The sequence below is a fragment of the Megalobrama amblycephala genome, linkage group LG10 (genome assembly GCF_018812025.1).
Source record: "Megalobrama amblycephala isolate DHTTF-2021 linkage group LG10, ASM1881202v1, whole genome shotgun sequence".
NCBI classification, from domain to species: Eukaryota; Metazoa; Chordata; class Actinopteri; order Cypriniformes; family Xenocyprididae; genus Megalobrama; species Megalobrama amblycephala.
In genome coordinates this window covers 6,235,963-6,255,331 of record NC_063053.1, presented here as the reverse complement: position 1 = coordinate 6,255,331, position 19,369 = coordinate 6,235,963, and the positions used below count along the sequence as shown (strand labels likewise).

At 36.4% G+C, this 19,369-nt stretch overlaps 1 protein-coding gene across 10 annotated transcripts in view; it reads right to left on the bottom strand.

The window, feature by feature from the left end:
* The window catches only part of slc4a11 (solute carrier family 4 member 11), a 103,330-nt gene that overhangs the window by 48,942 nt on the left and 35,019 nt on the right, over positions 1-19,369 (bottom strand). For 7 of the 10 annotated variants that reach the window (XM_048204167.1, XM_048204164.1, XM_048204169.1 and 4 more), the window contains exons 2-5: positions 17,474-17,524; positions 13,496-13,618; positions 4,265-4,308; positions 2,360-2,588 (exon numbers count right to left, since the gene is read on the bottom strand). In XM_048204167.1, coding sequence (XP_048060124.1) covers positions 2,360-2,588; positions 4,265-4,308; positions 13,496-13,618; positions 17,474-17,524 — 447 coding nt within the window. The remainder of the gene's footprint in view (positions 1-2,359; positions 2,589-4,264; positions 4,309-13,495; positions 13,619-17,473; positions 17,525-19,369) is intronic. The other 3 variants (XM_048204173.1, XM_048204172.1, XM_048204174.1) reach the window with 1 other exon arrangement.

The following is a 19,369-nucleotide window of genomic DNA, read 5'->3' as shown; positions in this document are numbered from 1 at the left end:
TTCAGACGGACGGCAGAAGGTCTGGACTCTATTGGTCTGGACAAGCCAAGAGGACGTTTGGCTGACATGCAACACAACCAATCATGTTTAGGGGCGTGAACTATAAAGTAGATGTCCCTACAATAACAGACCGGCATGCATCTAATAAATTATCAATTTAAGAAAGCTGTGCAAGTTTACTGCAACAGTGGAGCTGTGAACATCACATACTTTTGAAAATCCAGTGTTTAGTTAGTCCTGGTAAGCGCTCATTGTCACAGTTGTAAACATGACGGCGTTCTTCTTCCACAAAGGGGTTTGGCGTCACAGCATTTGTTTCCAGGCGGGCCATTAAAGAACGTGACACACACGTCTCCTGGACATCCTGTAGAATTCAACCAACCAGATGATGACCTCGAAAATCCTAAAGTGTTTCCAGTTAAGTGTGCCTTATGCATCAGATGTTTAGCCAACGGTCTGTGGGCGTGACGTCTGAAACTGAGACTAGCCAAACCCAGTCTCGCCCATCAGATTGCCAAAAAGAGAAGCGTGATTTGTCACGCACCACTCCACCCCGTGCTTGCCATTGTACTTGGTGATGTGAGGCTTGCATGCAGCTGCTTGGCCACGGAAACCCATTTCATGAAGCTCCCGTCGGACAGTTTTTGTGCTGATATTAATGCCAGAGGAAGTTTGGAACTCTTGGAATCAGCAGAGTGTTGGCGACCTTTACACATGCATCTCAGCACTCGGTGACCCCCTCTCTATGACTCTCCGTGGTCTTCCATGTTGTGGTTGAGTTGCTGCTGTTCCTAAATGCTTCCACTTTCCAATAATACCACTTACAGTTGACTATGGAATATGTAGCAGGGATAAAATTTCACAAACTGACTTGCAAGTCACTGAGCTCTTCAGAACGACCCATTTTGCACCACAAATGTTTGTAAATGCAGACTGCATGACTAGATGCTTGATTTTATGCACCTGTGGCAATGGGCCTGATTAAAACACCTTAAAGGGATAGTTCACCCAAAAATGAAAATTCTGTCATCATTTACTCCCCCTCAAGTTGTTTCAAACCTGTGTAAATGTCTTTGTTCTGCTGAACACAAAATAAGGTATTTGGAAGAATGTTTGTAACCAAGCAGATCTCGCCCCACCCCTTGTTCTGTGTTGAAGGGGAGTAAATGATGACAGAATTTTCATTTTTGGGTGAACTATCCCTTTAATTCAAGAATTAAGGGGTGTGTCCCAATACTTTTGTCCATATAGTGTATCTATTTCTAATCTGAATTCTAATCTGGTGGTGTGGCATCACTTCTAACTGAGGTTATGCCAGAAGTTTCTTGTGTTTGTTTCTTTGTCTTCTTGAGAGACAAAGAGTTAGTGATACAGAAAGTGACTGAGCTCATAGAACAAGGATACTTGAATTACTTAGTTTGGGGACCATTTTTGGAAAATTCTGGGTGACCAGAGGCCAGTGAATAAAATGACCTGGTTAAGTAAATCTAATGATAGCTGCATTATATGCAGTAACCAACAGCAAACACTATGTACGTTTGAGACCAACCTCACATTCAGACATACTAGTCAATCTTTTACAGACATTTTTTTGATTTATAACAATTTTGTCAATGTGAATAAATTAAAATAAATAAATAATTCAAGTAAAAGCACATAACTTCTATACAAAAAAAACACTGATAACTGATAACTCAGCTAATACAATTCAAATTTGCAATAATTATTTTCTGATTCTAGTATATTAACTATTGATTCATTTCAAATATCTTATGTATTCAATATTGAATTATACATTTCGTACTTATTTATATTTCATATGTATTGTATTTTCCTTCCAGCTGCTCCTGCCTTGAAGCTCTTTCAAAACTCAGCTTAACTTTTGTGATTCGTCTCTTTTTTCTTCAACTCCATCACTGTTATAGAGGATTGTGTGTCCTATGGGAAGATTTGACAATTCCAGAGAGTCTAATGTGTGAATGACTAGACAGAAGAGTGTTATTCTCACCTGACTTCCCTTTATGGAGTCATTCAGAGCAAGTCCTCTCTCTGACACATACTAGAGTGAGTTTCAAAGCTATGGGGTCAGCAGGGATGGAAATGGACTTAATTATTGCCGAAACTCCTTTTTCCTTCTGTCTCTGCACAGTTCCCTCTGTTACTCATTCTTCAGCCCCTTTTTTATGTAAAATCTGTATTATAATTTATAAAGCAATTTAAATTAAAATAACATTGACTAACGTCACACTGCTGTGCTTATATCCTTTGAGGTGTCAGTCAAATCAACTCTCTGAGGTACTGAGCAACCTTTCATAAGCTTTTCATGAAAAACCACACAAATAGAAACAAACACACTCACCATTGACTTCCTGTGACCCAGCGTCTGTGAAGAGGGAGCTCATGATCTCCTCGAAGTTGCAGCCAGGCTCAGCGGTGTGAGGGTCCTGCGAGACATGCCGAAGCATTGTCTTTAACACATCATCAAGAGAGGCTTCGTCCTCGTGCAGCAGAATACTGGCCCTCTCCAGAAACCCGTCCAGATCCCTGTGAGCTCGTATTTCCTCCTCGAAGTTCATCAGCTTCACATACTGAGAGAACACATAGAGGAACATGCAAGCAATGCTAGAAAATGTCTACAAAGGAAAAAACATGCATACTAATTTCTTATATTCACATATTAAACCGATATTTTTTAAACAATGACTTTTAATCTTTTCCAATAACTTTGCAATCATTTGATAATACTGGATAAAATATTTTAAATATATATTTTATACATGTATATACAATAATCATATAAATATATTAAACAAAAACTCATTTAATTTAAAAAGTATAATTGCTAAACTTTTTTGATTCACTTTGACTGAATCACTAAAAAGGAAATGACTGAAAAGAACGATTCACTCACACATTGTACATCACTAGTATTACTCTACACAAAAGTAATTTCTAGCAGCTGAACTATTTTACAGATCAACATAATTTGATTATGTTTATTGATTAAAGAAATGTCCATGTTCCTAGAAAAAAATAAATAAATAAAAAAAATTCCTGATGGGTTTAGGTGTTCCAAGACCTCAGGAACATTGATTAAAGCAATAAGCCATAACAAACTGTACTGTATTTTATATATATGAATGCTATATGTATGGAAGCTTGTTTCTGCCACTAAATAAAAAAAATAAATAAATAAAAAAGGTAATTGCGAGTTTAAATCTGAGAAAAAAAAGTCAGAATTGTGAGATTTAAACTTGCAATTGTGAGTTATATATTCAGAACTGCGTGATGTAAAGTCAGAATTGCGAGTTATAAAGTCAGAATCGCATGATATAAAGTCAGAATTGCGAGATATTGCATGATATAAAGTCAGAATTGTGTTTTAAAGTCAGAATTGCGAGATATTAAGTCAGAATTGCGTGATATAGTCAGAATTGTGAGTTATAAAGTCAGAATTGCATGATATAAAGTCAGAATTGCATGATATAAAGTCAGAATTGCGAGATATTGCATGATATAAAGTCAGAATTGTGTTATAAAGTCAGAATTGCATGATATAAAGTCAGAATTGCGAGATATTGCATGATATAAAGTCAGAATTGTGTTATAAAGTCAGAATTGCATGATATAGTCAGAATTGCGAGTTATAAAGTCAGAATTGAGAGTTATAAAGTCTGCAATTCCACATATAATGTGGAATACTTCTATTTTGGATTCTTGTCTAATTTATTACAATATTTTTAATTACAGATTAAATTGTCAGCATGACAGTTTGCGTAAATAGTTGAAAAAGTGTAAACTAATATGAATTTCATAAAGCCATATAGTAGGTAAAACCTAATGATCGTGTATGATATTTTTGGTCAATTTATGCCATAAGCTCTGTTAAAAAAATTCAAAATCCTAAAATTTTCTTATTTGAATGCTTAAATGATCACATTTGTGTTTCTTTTATTTTATTGGTGAAGAGTGTTGAACCTTCTTCTCCTGTGTCCTACTTTTCCACAATCCAGAACAGAGGCACAGCTGAAAGGTTTGTTTGAGCTGCGCCCTCTACTGTACAGGCGTAAATTTGCATTTCTTTCAGCATGAGGCTTATTCATTTCACTTTTGGTGTTAAAGAGCCTTTACATTCGCTAAAAATATAACTTTTTTTTGTTATTAAACAGATGAAATAAACTAACGCAAAAGTAACGTAATGCATTACTTCCCATAAAAAGTAACCAAGTAATTTTCCGCAACACTGGTAATGAAAAAGTCTCACCCTTCGAGACGTGTTAAGCAGCACACAGCCGTGGACATCAGTTTCTGTAGGAAAGAGAGAATGGGAAGCCTGAGGGGTGAATACAGTGTGCCAAAAAACAACAACCATCATAAAGCAGCTTTAAAGTTTTTAAGAACAACTACTTTCAGAGAAAACACTCCGATAGCATAAAAGTGTTTAAAAAACAGCAACAGTGAACATAAAAGCCATCTGCATCAGAGAGCCCCTATTGTGATCTCCTCAATATAAGTCAACATCACAAATATCTGCAATGAAACGAGTTCAGTCCCTGAATACAAAACAAAATATCTCTCCCACAACACTGTTTATTAGTAACCACCAAATACAGCACAGCATACTCCATGGATCACGAGCATCATCCAAACTTTGAAGGGGCGGGATAAACTCGTGTACACGCATGTGTTGCCGTGTCCCTGCCTGTCCTTTATTTGCTTAATTCATTTTTGGTATTGTCCTCAGGTTTGCAGGTTCAGCTTGCACGTGATGGCAAGTCCTCCTCTATATAGAGATTATATAAAGCAGACAGCCTTTATCAAATAGAGATCCCTCCGTTCTGTGCGCGTGGCCGCAAGAAGTCCTGCCCCTGGAAAGAGATATTCAGGCAGGATTACCGCGGCCCGCGGCTGACTCCTCCACTGCCTTAGCTCCAAGATTAAACAGCCCTCGGATGGGTTTGGGATTAAAAGGGGAAAATGAGAATAAAAGCACCACTTTAAAAGCATAACTTTGGGTTTTAATAAGAGGTTAGTCTATGTGTTAAACTAATAAGGTTACATAACCTCTCTGAAAATGGCTTTTAATGGCTTACAGTCACAATGTCAAACAGGTTCTTTTTTTCTCTACACCTCCATCCTTCTGTCATTCCATAATGTTCCAGTTTTCATCAGCTTTTTGAGATGTTTACAAGTACGCAATATACATTTAACAATTATGTGAGGTCATTTCATGTTGAACTGAAATGCACTGCAATATCTAAGCACCTAATTAAAGCTCAGCGAGTTGCTGGATATAAAACTCAAAACCTCTGTATTAACATAAGATAAAAGGCAGCATTAATTGAGCTCAAACTACACTGGTGCAAACCCTAATCCAAAGAGAATTCAGCAATTAGCCACTTCTCAAAACCACATCCAATCAAACCAGCATCAATGATTTGCCGGAGGCTGTTAATAGTCGGACATATGTCACCCCCGTGGTCTTCTGAAAAGAGGAGGAAAAGCCCCTCTCTGTGTTTACTTTAGTCTAATGTCAATTCATGTTTGATTGAAGTTTACATAGTGAGTTACTTTGTGTGTGGTAAATTTGGAAATTTACCAACTATCAACAAACCAACTAGCAACAAATACTGTAATAATTCTGTATATATGCACTGTAAAACCGAACAGTGAAATTAATTAAATGAAATGAGTTTGTTTCACTCAAATAATAATGAAAGTTCATTGTACTTAACAGAAAAAAGTGTTTTTGCACAAGATTAAATTGGTGTTTAATGTTGTGGTATGTTGGAATTTATAGGGGGTTCTGTTATGTTAGTTTTGTAGGGTTACCATTGTGGTGAAGAGTAGAGGTTAGGTTGAGGATGGGCTGCAAAACTTTTAAGACCGTACATACTGTATGCTGTTTGATTATATACATGCAAGTATCTAATGACAGTCTCTTTGATAGTTATAATAGCATGTGTTGTTTGCTATCTAACATTTAACCAAGATCTGAATGTGATGTTTATGAAAATGAACTGTATGTAATTAACATTAAGATGAGTTGGGCGAGGCTGAGACTGTGAGAGCGAAGGGATGCGGGTGACGTGATTGTTAATGAGTAGGGGTGTAACGATATATCACAGTACGATATTTCGCGATGCAAAAATGTTACGATATGTATCGTAGAGTGATGTCAATACTTTTACGATAAGACTGCAGTCTAATCTTATTGGTTGAGCTGCCGACGTGACCTACTCTGTAACATGGAGGTGGCAGTGAGAGAAGCCGGGCTGTCACCGCATATTAAGGGTGTGTCTCAATCAGCTCTCTAGTTCAGTAAGTGTTTCGCGCACACATCGGATCTTGCAAACAGGTTTAAACGTTTCTCGCGTCAGTCTCTTGCTTGGCCACGTGAGAAAAGTCGTGGCTTTCTTTCACCGCAGTGCCACAGGAACAGCTGTGCTCACAGAAAAGCAAAAGATGCTCGTGATGCTTTGCTTTAAGAAGTTCTGTGGGGCCGTTCACATATTGCGTCCTTTCCGCGTGCAAGTCAGTTATTTCAAATGTAGCCACGCGGCAGGCGCGCTCATAATGGAAGCAACGCGGTCGTGACGCGTATTTTCCAAATTTTCAGAACTTTTCAGAATGCCGCAAGTGCACCGCAGGCCATGTGACAAGAACCAACCGTTCAACTATAGCCTTTCCGTAACAAAACGTCAAAATCTTAGCCGAACAGCTGATCATAGCTGTACAAGGTGGTTTTTATATCCTATCTCCATAAATATATCTAGTAATAAAGCTAATGCAAGGGCTAGAAATCAATTTATCCTTTGCTGAAACTTCCTGATCCTCTTGGCGAGCGCAGTTCGCAGAGCGCAGTATGTGAACTGTCCCTTAGGATTCTTAAAGGTCCCGTTTTTCGTGGTTTTTTGAAGCTTTGATTGTGTTTATAGTTTGCAATATAACATGTGTTCATGTTTCGCGTGTAAAAAAACAGTATTTTTCACATAATTTACTTATCTGTATACCGCTGTTTCCACTGTCATAAAAACGGGCTGATGACTTCCTTGTTCTATGAAGTCCCTCCTTCAGAAATACGTAACGAGTTCTGATTGTGCCAGCGGTTCCTGTGTTGTGATTCGACAGCAGCTTAGCGCACCGTGCCCGGAAAAGTCACGCCTCTTACCATAACGTGGAGATGCAGCGCTCAGTGTTATTGTAAACATGTCTTTAATTTTACCCTATCAATTTGAGCCGGAATCAGACCCGGTGATTGGACTGCGGGATGAAAATAACAGCGTTTCGATGACATGGCGACAAACACAGTCTACAAACGCAACTCTTGTGTATTCCTGTGGGCGGAGGTTAGTCAAAAAACTGTTTTAGTGACGTCATTAAAGAAGGAAGTAGAGGGATGTAGTCCAAACTGGCCGTTCGATGTAGGCGACTTCTGTTAAATAAAATATCTCCCTTGGCATTGAACTTTGAGCTTTAAAATTTTACAGATTTTATTTATACTCTAACAACAACATTACACACTAACTAAAGTTTGAAACATGGGATCATGAAGAACCGGACCTTTAATTCTAAGTTTATGTTCATTTTAACATTTTTTTTTTTTTCAGTGACAGACAGACCTATTCAGCTGTTAATTGGTTTTTATTAAACCTGAAATGTGATCTTGTATGTAAAACAAGGAAAATTATTGAAATTTGTTAATGTTTTTTAAATAAATTAAACTGAAATTCAAATAAGATTTTGTTCAAAATATCGTGATACGTATCATACCGTGAACTCCGTATCGAGATACGTACCATATCGTGACCTGAGCGTATCGTTACACCCCTATTAATGAGAGACACCTGTGCACCACACTGGCCTTGCTCCACTTCCACAGCTCTCGGTTCTGCCCCACAAAAATGTTAAGTTCTACTAACTTAAAAAAAAATGAGTTAGTTTAATTGAATGGTTTGAGGTAGTAAGTTTCCTCAAATGTTTTGAGTATTCTGAACTTATTGAGTTTTACAGTGTGGGTCATATAAACATTCAAAAGTTGTTTTTGAAAGAAATCTCTTATGCTCACCAAGGCTGCATTTATTGATCAAAAATAAAACAGTAATATTTTAAAACATTATTACCAATTCAAATTTAAAATAACTTTTCTATTTATGTATAATTTAAAATGTTATTTCTTTCTGTAATGGCTAAGCTGAATTTTCAGCATCAATACTCCAGTCTTCAGTGTCACATGATCCTTCAGAAATCATTCTAATATGCTGATTTGGTGCTAAAGAAACTGGTCCCACTTTATATTAAGTGGCCTTAAAGGCAGGGTAGGCAAAAAAATGTATAAATTTTTTTTTTTCAAAATTTGTTTAAACTTTATTTATATATCAATACATAATTAAAATGTAAGTACTCTGAAAAAGAAAGTATAAAAATCGAGTGTCTGTAGACCTCTCACGACTGTTTTAAAGACAGCTCATTATTTCCATTCACTCCACCCCCTCCCTTCTGGGCTCCTTCCAAAGCCACGCCCCCAAAACGCATGAACGTGCGACTCCGACCACTGAGCTGGAAGACGCGTTATTTACCTGAGACGAGCGGAGAGGAAGGAGCACAGTGCATGTAGTGACATCATGTCAGAATCACATGTAATAAAAATAACTTTATAATTATGAAGATAAACAAACAAGATGTATTTTAGTACTCACTATCAAGCTAGCATATTGATATTGGTAAAGTTTAAAATATATATTTTTTGATTCGCTAACGAGCTAGTTATCTATAAGGCAAAGCTAAAAACAGGTTGCATGATACACGTTTTTCCATTACCATCATTTACACTGTGATGAAGATGAATTTCGTGTAAGATTCATAACATATACGTTGTTCTACAGATCAACAGAGTAACATACACTCAAATATCAACTCACAACTGCATTGCAGACACAAAATAATAACACACACATACAACAAAGTGTGTACGACACACACAGATACAAGATAAAGACATCAGTAAACATAGGTAGAGAATATAAAAACAAAACAAAGGCGAAAAAAAACGTGCAGGTAAACTTACAGGTGAACATGGTAAAAGAGTTAGACAGAGGGTAAAATTATGCACAATTCAACACTATAGCTATCATTATTTATCGTCTCTACTACGGCTCGCTAAGTAATGTTATGTTAGCTATATTACGCAGCTAAGTGTGCTAATGACACATGCTTCATGAAAAAATAAACAAAAAAATACGTATGATCAAAATACAAAAAGAAAGATTTACCTGTCCAGCAGAAATAAAGCCATCAAGGAGTCACTTTTCAGCCCCTTGAGTTCCCTCAGTTCTCGCCATCGCTGGAAAGCCACGCCGATATTAACTCGCGTTTTATTTCTTTGTTTATCCAAAGACTTTTTGTTCATTGCCTTTTCTTGTACTGTTACTGTCTTCCTTTTTTTGCCTGGTTTGCCTTCACTAACTGCATAGGCCGATACTGTGCATTTAGCTTGCTGTTTCTCTGCCATTGTTTTGGTATTCCTAGGATCCATGCCTCTTGGATTCCCCAAATCAAACGTGCGCGCGCAAGTGGGCAGGTCATGTGTGGCAAAAGGGTGGTTGCCATGGTTGCGAGAGAGTGACAGCCGCCTAAGCCAATCCTATGTTTCGTCCCGGATGGAAATAATGAGCTGTGTTTAATACAGATTAAACGGTCTAGAGTCACTCGATTTTTATACTCTTTTTATCAGAGTTCTTACATTTTAATTATGCATGTATATATATAGAAAGTTTAAACAAATTTGGAACAAAATTTCTTACCTACCCTGCCTTTAACTACCATGCACTTACATCAAAAAATAAATACAATGTACTTATTGGGTTCATATTGAATTGCAAAACACTTTTGCTGCTATTGAGGTGGAATACGGGTAAGGTTAGGGAAAGCTTTGGTGGTATGGGTAGGTTTAAGGGTAGGGGTAAGGTGTAAGGGATGGGTCAACAGTGTAATTATAGATGTAATTACAGAAATTAATTGCAGATGTAATTACATGCAGGTGTTTTTAAAATATAAGTACAATGTAAAAACATGTATGTACACAATAAGTGCATTGTATCAAATTATTAATTTAAATGTAAGTACATAGTAGTTAAGGCCACTTAATATAAAGTGGGACCAAGAAACTTATTTTTATCAATGTGGAAAACAGATTTGCTGCTTAATACTTTTGTGGAAACATGATTCATTCCCAGATTTTTTCAATGAATAGAATGTTCAAAAGAACAACATTAATTTGAAATAGAAATCATTTGTAACATTATAAATGTCTTTACTGACACTTAATCAATTTAATGCATTCTTGCTGAATAAAAGAAATTTCTCTTTAAAAGAAATCTTACTGAACCCAAGACCCACCATATTAACACACTATTAAAGTATGCTGAATTCATTTTTCCTCAGGAAGCACTAAGAGTGTGGAGAAGGTTGTGGGCATGGTGCTGAATTTTTTATTTCACCGAGCTATGTGGTCACTAAAAACTCAGATAATTTCTTGTTTTAAGTCATTTTGATCTGAATGCAACAGCAAGTAGTCATGGCAGAGAGGATGAGCTTTTACTCTGACATTAGTTCATCCATTTCCACCAATCTGACCAATTCAGGCTAAAAATTGTGAAAGAATCCTAGTGCTGCTAAGAAGGATATATTTCACTGCTCTCCCATCACATTTACAGCATGCTATAAAACTTCAACAAGAACGCAACAGGCTTTAAAGGAGGCAAACGAGATGCTGCCTCCTTCTAAAATAATATTGATTGGCGTAGGACCGTGTTACTTTAGGAAAACCAGTGCTTTAGACATCATTCGATTTCATATTAGGTAATATTTGTTTTATTTTTGTAGAGTATAATTATTTCCCACTGCCTCTGCCTCACCCCCAGCAATCAAGCAGCATTAAAAACCCAGCAGTTTGCTAAATAACGTGGCAGGGTGTTTGGTCCAGCCAATTGCTGAAATCAGGGGAATTATAACTTAAAACTAAATGTTTGGAGGCCATGGTTTATAAATATTCAAACACACACACACACACACATCCTACACAGTTCAAACTCTTAGCAGTATGTCAGAGGAGTGGAATTTGGTTTTAATCTAGACAAGTGCTGACGGCTTGTGCGCTGAGGATGACAGAACATCAGACCGGATGAGACAAAGTGTGAACAAACCCCACTCATCCTAATGTGAGCCCACCAAATGCACAGCAGGAGTCATTCACGCAGAAAAGAGAATTTAAAACAGAACTAACTGTATCTGAGTAAACAGAGAGAGAACATTTCCTTGTCTGATTCTGGGTCACCTGTCTACTGATATTACAGAAGCTGTGTTCACTTTCAACAGCGTGCGGCGCGTCAGGGCAAATAGCAACCCTAATAATAGATATGTTACATCATCCATAGGATATTAGAACGTTTAAATGTTTTCTTTTTCCAAAACAGTAAATGAAGCAAAAATCTTTAATAGGGATATATTGTAGAATATTTTGCTCCTTGAAGTCCAATTATAATGTTAGTCAAGGTTTCTTGCACCAAAAACAGTTCTAGTTTTACATGGCTGTTTTTATGGTGCTTATTAAGCAGGATATTTTTGCTAAGGCACCTATAAAACTTCTAATATGTAAATGATTTGTGATTAACTAACCACACTCTAAAAAATACTGGGTTGAAAACAACCCAAGTTGGGTTAAATATGGACAAACCCAGCGATTGGGTTGTTTTAACCCAGCGGTTGGGTTAAATGTTTGACCCAACCTGCTGGGTAGTTTTTATTTAACTCAACTATTGTTTAAAAATTAGTTGCTTGCTTAAAATGAACCAAAAATAGGTTTAATAATATGTTTAATAAATGAACATTTATTAACAAGTGTAATACATGATAATTAAATAAACATTTATTAAATTGCTTATTAATAAATGTTCACCTTTTGATTATCACTGTTGCATCTGTTAATTATGTGTCTGATTTTTAATTTCCAATCTATTTTGGGTTCATTTTAAGCAAGCCATATAGCCATAATTTTTAATCAATAGTTGAGTTAAATAAAACTAGCCAGCAGGTTGGGCAAACATTTAACCCAACTGCTGGGTTTGTTCATATTTTAATCCAACTTGGGTTGTTTTTAACCCAGCATTTTTTAAAGTGTAAACATGCATGATGGGGTTGCAGTTGCTGCATGCACAGACAAAAATAGGAGCCTGTGAATGTGCAATTGTTTCAACCCAAATTTGGGTCAAAAATGGACAAACCCAACCGATGGGTTAAGTTTTTTAAATTAAATTTTTAACCCAACAGTTGGGTTTGTCCATATTTGTCCTTGAAAAACTATACTAGGGGGGAAAACTATATGTATATCAACAATCAATTTTTGAGCATGTGATTCATTGGTATTTAAGTACTTAAGTTTGTGTAAACGCACCTTTTTCAGATGTGGCTCACAGTCAATGTATGGGTTTAGAAGAGATTACAAGAGCTCTGTTCGGACAGGACTAGTTTTATCTGAGGATGTTAGCTAAATGTGTATTTCACAGACACTTTGTGATTCTAATCCTTTCTTACACAACTGCTGCAAAAATTACCAGGCAAATTGCCTACTGCTAATTCAGTCCACTAAGAATTGTAATCCCATGTCTTTGACTGTGGTAAATTATTATTTCTCCTCATTTATTTTGACCTTTGTTGATTACTGTAAATTAGGGGTGCCCAATCCTGTTCCTGGAGATCTTCCTTCCTGCAAAGTTCAGCTCCAACCCTTTTCAAACACAAGTGAATCAGCTAATTAAGATCTTCAGAAGCTCTTGATAATTACAGACAGGTGTGTTAGATCAGGGTTGGATCTGAACTCTCCAGGAACAGGATTGGGCACCCTTGTTGTAAATAAAGTTTTAGTAGTGCTGCCTGGTGAACCTTCATTATGGATTTAGAAAACTGGATAAAATGTTAGTTGGTGGTTCAAGTACTGCTGGCATCCCATCTGATTTAAAATAAGAGTTAAATCAAGAAACAGTAATGTTTATATATACAAAAACACACAAAGATACATAGATATTATGAATTCAAATAACAACTGCTTTCCATTTTTCCTTGCAGACTTCAAAGGATGTTTCTCAGGGGTTTCATAGCAATTATTTGTGTTGCATATTTGGCCTTTTTCATGCACTATATGCTAAAGAGTAAATTAAAATGGATCTTTTTTCCCCCAATTGTCACCTTAGATTACATTTTCCTGCAGACTGAAGACAGAAAGAGAAGACAACTCGTGTGGTTTTGAGTGACAACAGGTGACCTGTCACCATGTGTGGGTTTGGTGGGGGTGTCACGACATAATCACAGCACACCTGAGACTGTTGCCGTGGCGACAGCTGACCTGCTAACCTGAGCATCTCCAGAGCTAATCAACAGCTCTGGGTCTAACTGCCATCCCACCCTGAACTCGCTCACAAACACACACATATTCACTGACCTGTCCCTCCTTGGTGTGTCTGGTTGCCGTAGAGATGAATGTCATCTCCTGATGGGATGGGAGAGTCCTGGCCCTCCTCTCGCTCCTCGCTCCCCTCCTCATGTTCTTCTCTCTCCCTCTGCTCTAAGAGTAGACACAAACACAAAACAGCCTCAATCTATATACACTTTTTAACACATATTATGTTTTTATACACTGACACAAGCCAAGTTTCCATCCAGTTTTTGCACCGTTTTGTTATCGACAAAGCAAATATGTGCAAAAAAAATATTTTTAAGTGGTCTGCATTAGCTTAACTGAAGCTTATTCTCACATAACATTTCAAAAATGTTATTAGAGCTTTTTGGAGTCTACTTTACTTTCCTAATTTATTTGAGATAAAATTCTATATTAAGAAATTGCACTTATAAAATTATTTTATTTTAAGTGTCATATCTGCGATTATCATTTGTCATGTAGCCTAGACCCGTTTAATCATTAATCTATAAGACAGACTCACGATTTTATGGCATTACTTTTATTTATTCAGATATAGAAGTTGTGTATTTTATTTGACCTTTCTATTTGTCAGCGTTGAAAACTCCAACAGTCTTCCTTAATTTAACAGACACCCAGCATATTTTTGTTGAGCTGCAGAGATTTTCAAGACAGTATTTTCCTCATCCTTGTGATGAACAGTTAGGGAGAAACAGTGCTTCAACACACGAATGCACGGACGCTGCATAATTCTGTCATGTGACACCATATTTATTCACGTTAAAGCCCCTTTTCTAGACAAAAAGTGTTTCCAAACTCATTTTTGCAACATTTGAACTATGTATATAGATTTTATGCACTAAACACAAATGGAAAAAGCCGACATTTGAGAAGTTTTATCGACAAATGACATTTCCATCAGCTATATCGCTAAACATTTTAAATTTGCATTTTTTTTGCAATAAATCCTGGGATGGAAACCAGGCTACAGACACATTCATATACAACAGCCTCAATATATACACTTTTTAACACATATTATATTATATTTTTATACACACACACACACACACACACACACACACACACACACACACACATACACACACACACAAAAGCCTCAATCTATATACACTTTTTAACACATATTATATTTTTATACACACACACACACACACAAAAGCCTCAATCTATATACACTTTATAACACATATTATATTTTTATACACCGACACACACACACACCAGCCTCAATCTACATACACTTTTTAACACATATTATATTTTTATACACCGACACAGACATTCACACACACACACACACACACACACACACACACACACACACACACACACACACACACACACACACAACAGCCTCAATCTACATACACTTTTTAACACATATTATATTTGTATACACCGACACAGACATTCACACACACACACACACACACACACACACACACACACACACACACACAACAGCCTCAATCTACATACACTTTTTAACACATATTATATTTTTATACACCGACACAGACATTCACACACACACACACACACACACACACAACAGCCTCAATCTACATACACTTTTTAACACATATTATATTTTTATACACGACACAGACATTCACACACACACACACACACACACACACACACACACACACACACAACAGCCTCAATCTACATACACTTTTTAACACATATTATATTTTTATACACCGACAGACATTCACACACACACACACACACACACACACACACACACACACACACACACAACAGCCTCATTCCACATACACTTTTTAACAAATATTATATTTTTATACCCTGACACACACACACACACACACACAGATACATAATAAATGCTTGTAAAAATGCAGTAAAAACCTGTTAATTGGTTAACTGCAAGTTACCTTAACATATACTGTGAAAAAACTGTAAATGGTTATGTAATTTGACAGTAAAATACTGTCAAATGTATGTTTTGAAAGTAAAACCTATGAAATACTCTATAATTTACAGTGAAAAAAAGACATTCCCAAAAATTCACATATTATATTTTATATAAATAATTTAGTTTCTTCTCATTTTTGTTATGATGAACTCTGATTCATCATGTGGCTTTCTATTTTACATCCTATTATAATCCATACAGTTAAGATCCATATTTAATATGCTGTACTGTACATTTAATTAATTCTTTTACATCTGAAATTGACATTTCAGCACAATTAGACAGTTCCTCAACGCAAAAACAACAAGGCTTCAATAATCCATTAATTTCTCTCTTTTTCCTGTTATATACGAACTGCTCTTAGGGTTTAATACCCCACAGATGTGACTGTGTAGCCAGAGTGTGGCTAAAGCTGTGATTTATCCACACACGGCAGCTCGTTATTGTTCTCGCTTCTCTGGCTGAATGTGGCATGTGAGTGGCTATCGGTTCCATATCTTTCTCCTCATCTATTCATTTATTCACTAATCCTTCCCTCTATTATTCTCTATGTAAAGCTGAAGAGGAGAGGGGGCTGTTAATCCATGTGTGCTCATTGACTCTACCGCCCTGGACCTACGGTGAGCGGACGAGAGGATATTCCTCTCCCTGACGACGGCGCTCCCCTTTTTTCCCTTTTCTCGCTGGCTCTTTCAAGCTCAAAGCACCGTGGTTGATCATATTCATAAGTGTTTGATTCGCTGAGAGCCTATTCATGAACAAATTAACTCATTTATTGAAAATACCCCCATTACTTTGTTATAATTACATACGTATAAACAACAGCCCCTTGAATTGAACCGAGAGAGAGAGAGAGATGACATAGTGATTTCTGAAATGGCATAATGAGAAAATACTTGAGAAATCTGAACAAAATTTTACACATTTTATTTTACAGACAACATTTCCAGGCACATTTGCTTGGGATTTTTCCAGTGTTTGGGTAGTTTTTGTGTTACCCAGCTCCTGGGTTAGACGTAAAAACCCAGTGTTTGAGTAGTTTTTGTTTTACCCAGATTCTGGGTCAAACGTAACAACCCAGGGGTTGAGTTATTTATCACAGGCTTTTTGCAACCTCTTCAGGAAAGAGCAGAGCAGCTCCATCAAATTGTTGCATGTCTTCGGTAAAATACAGGTTTGTGTACATTTTATTTTATCTAAAAATTCATTATTCTTCTGTATATTGTTTAATTTTATGCAAAGCAACATACATGGGCGTCATGTGAGTCACCTAAACGAGTGTTGCGTCGGCCTTTTCGCGAGATGGAAACATCTGATGCCTTGCATAAAATGTTATGATTTTATTCAAAAAGATACAGAATATAAATACTTTGGATGTTAAAATATGTTCTCAGAATTGTACACTGATTATTTATGGAGTCAGTCACAGCATATTTCGGCTGAAGTGAGCAGTTTCCCCACCAAACACGAGCCATCTCCAGCACGAGATCCAGCGGCGTTACGGTGGAAACAGGACAACAGAGACTGGTCGATTACACTTGAATAACTTCTAAATGTTTAATTTTTACTTCTAATATTTGTTAAACAAGCTTAAATGTAGGAAATATGTATTAAAAACGCTATACAATATGCTATATTATCAAATATGATTGAAAATAAAGGAATTATCATGCAAATCAGTGGCTGTGTGGAGTAGTTAAAAAAAGTTTAGAGAAGTTAAGTTAATCCGTAAACATTAATTCAAGTATGTATCAACCCATTATGCTGGGTTAAATAAACAACCCAATTTGCTGGGTAAAATTAACCAAACATGTGTTCTGTATTTCCTATATTTACCCAGCCCTTGGGTTGAAAGCAACCCAAATTGGGTTGTTTTTAACCCAGTGTTTTTTAGAGTGTATGCTTTATATATTGTAGGAAGAAGTTTCCTTCTGCCCGTGTTTTACTCCTAACTCGACCTTCACACCTCTCCTCCCGGCCATGTGCTGAACAAACAAACACACACGAACCAACTCCTACAAACATTTACTCACCCATCTCTTGATAGAAGTATCCATTCTTAGCCATCCCTGAGGAGGGAGCCTCTGGAAGAGAAATTAAAACCACGATTAACAAAAGACTTAAAAAAATCTATGTGTGTGTGTTAAATAACACAATGTGAGGAAACGTTTTTGATTAAAGTATGAGAACAAAGAAGATAAAACAAGTTTTATCTACCACTGATTCTTCAGTAACAGGACAAAACAGGCTACAACAATAAAAGGTTATCTTTTCAGGAATTATTATGGATTAATCATGTTTAACATGTTCAGGTGCAGTCTCTGGCTTCTCATTTCTCTCAAAATGTGTTTTCCCTCACCATTCACTCTATAAATGTCAACACTGACAGATACAAAATAATGTGTGAAACAGTTATTAGAAATATTGATCAATCTAGCATTCACTTTAAAAAAAACTTGTGAATTTAGACTAGAGGATGGTTTCAAACTGATCTTCAGATCCATCTAGTGAATTGTCACTACGCTCACACAGAAAATATTGCGGTGTTGACAAAATAACCTTATTTTGTATATCTTACAAGTATTAAATTCAGAAGCAATTTTGTTTTTCTGGTTTTGATTGCTATTACCAAGATCAGCTTAGGGAAATTATTTAAACTATTTTGAGTTGACATATCATGGCTGTGGCCTGTGAAAATATAAGCATAATTACTTAAATTTATTTAAAATAATAATAAAAAAAAAAAAAATTAAACTCACTATTAAACTTGCCTGTGTGACTTTTTGAACTCATTGAAGGTTAAATATTGACATTTCAGGATGAAGACTCTGATTTTGCCAGATTTTAAAAAAGGTGTCATATTGACAAAATCTTTTAAAAGAGGTTTAAAAAACAAAACAAAACAAAACAAAACAAAAAAACTTTAACCCTCTGGGGTCTGAGGATTTTTGGGGCACTGGAGAAGTTTTGACATGCCCTGACATTTGTGCTTTTTTCAGTTGCTTATAAATATATTACTGGCAAAAGTGTCATTACACTGTATTCAGCACGAACTAGGCTACCATAATATATGAGCAACATGTATGTACATGTTTGTGTTTTTGAGAGAATAACCTTTATGCGTGGTTATTGTAAAAACAAAAAACTTAAGTCACTGAAATATGACCACAAAACAAATACAAAATATGTGTTTACAACACTTCTGGGTATTGGAGGTTGTAGACTAGAGTTTTTGCTTCAAAATGATAAATACAAACAATCAGCGTGCAAACATGAATATGACATACACTAGCCGTGCACTCTAAAATGGTCACTAAACAGTCACATATCTACAAAACACAATAACACCGATACACACAAACTAGGGTTGCCAACTGTCCCGTATTAGCTGGGACATCCCTTATATTGGGCCTAACTGATTTGTCCCATACATGACCTCCCTCGTCCCGTTTATTAGCGTCTACCCTGATCTAACAGCCACTTACTTACATGTATTTCAGGAGAAGTGGAGGAATTGATGTAAATCCGACAGATACGATCCTTTGAATTGCGTGGCGGTCACTATCGCACGTTATAGATCAGCTAACATGATCGTTATAAAGGTTTTTAAAAGACAAAACACATTCACCTACATGTATTTTAGAACCGGAATATCAGGTAGTTGATGACATAGCTAACAAGTTTGTGAATATTTTCAATAAAAAAGGGAAAAGTGGAATAAAAGCGATACATCTGTCATTCACCGCTATTGTGGCTGTGGGTGTGTCAAGCATGACGCACCGCCATGGAAATAATAAGGTAAAACTTTCTAAAATAACAGTCGCCTTAAAAAACTCACATTGGGAGGTCAGCTAGAATATTTTAAACGTACGTGTGAAAGGGATAATATTTTGGCTTTCTTTCTTCAGAAAAATATTAACAAAATCAAA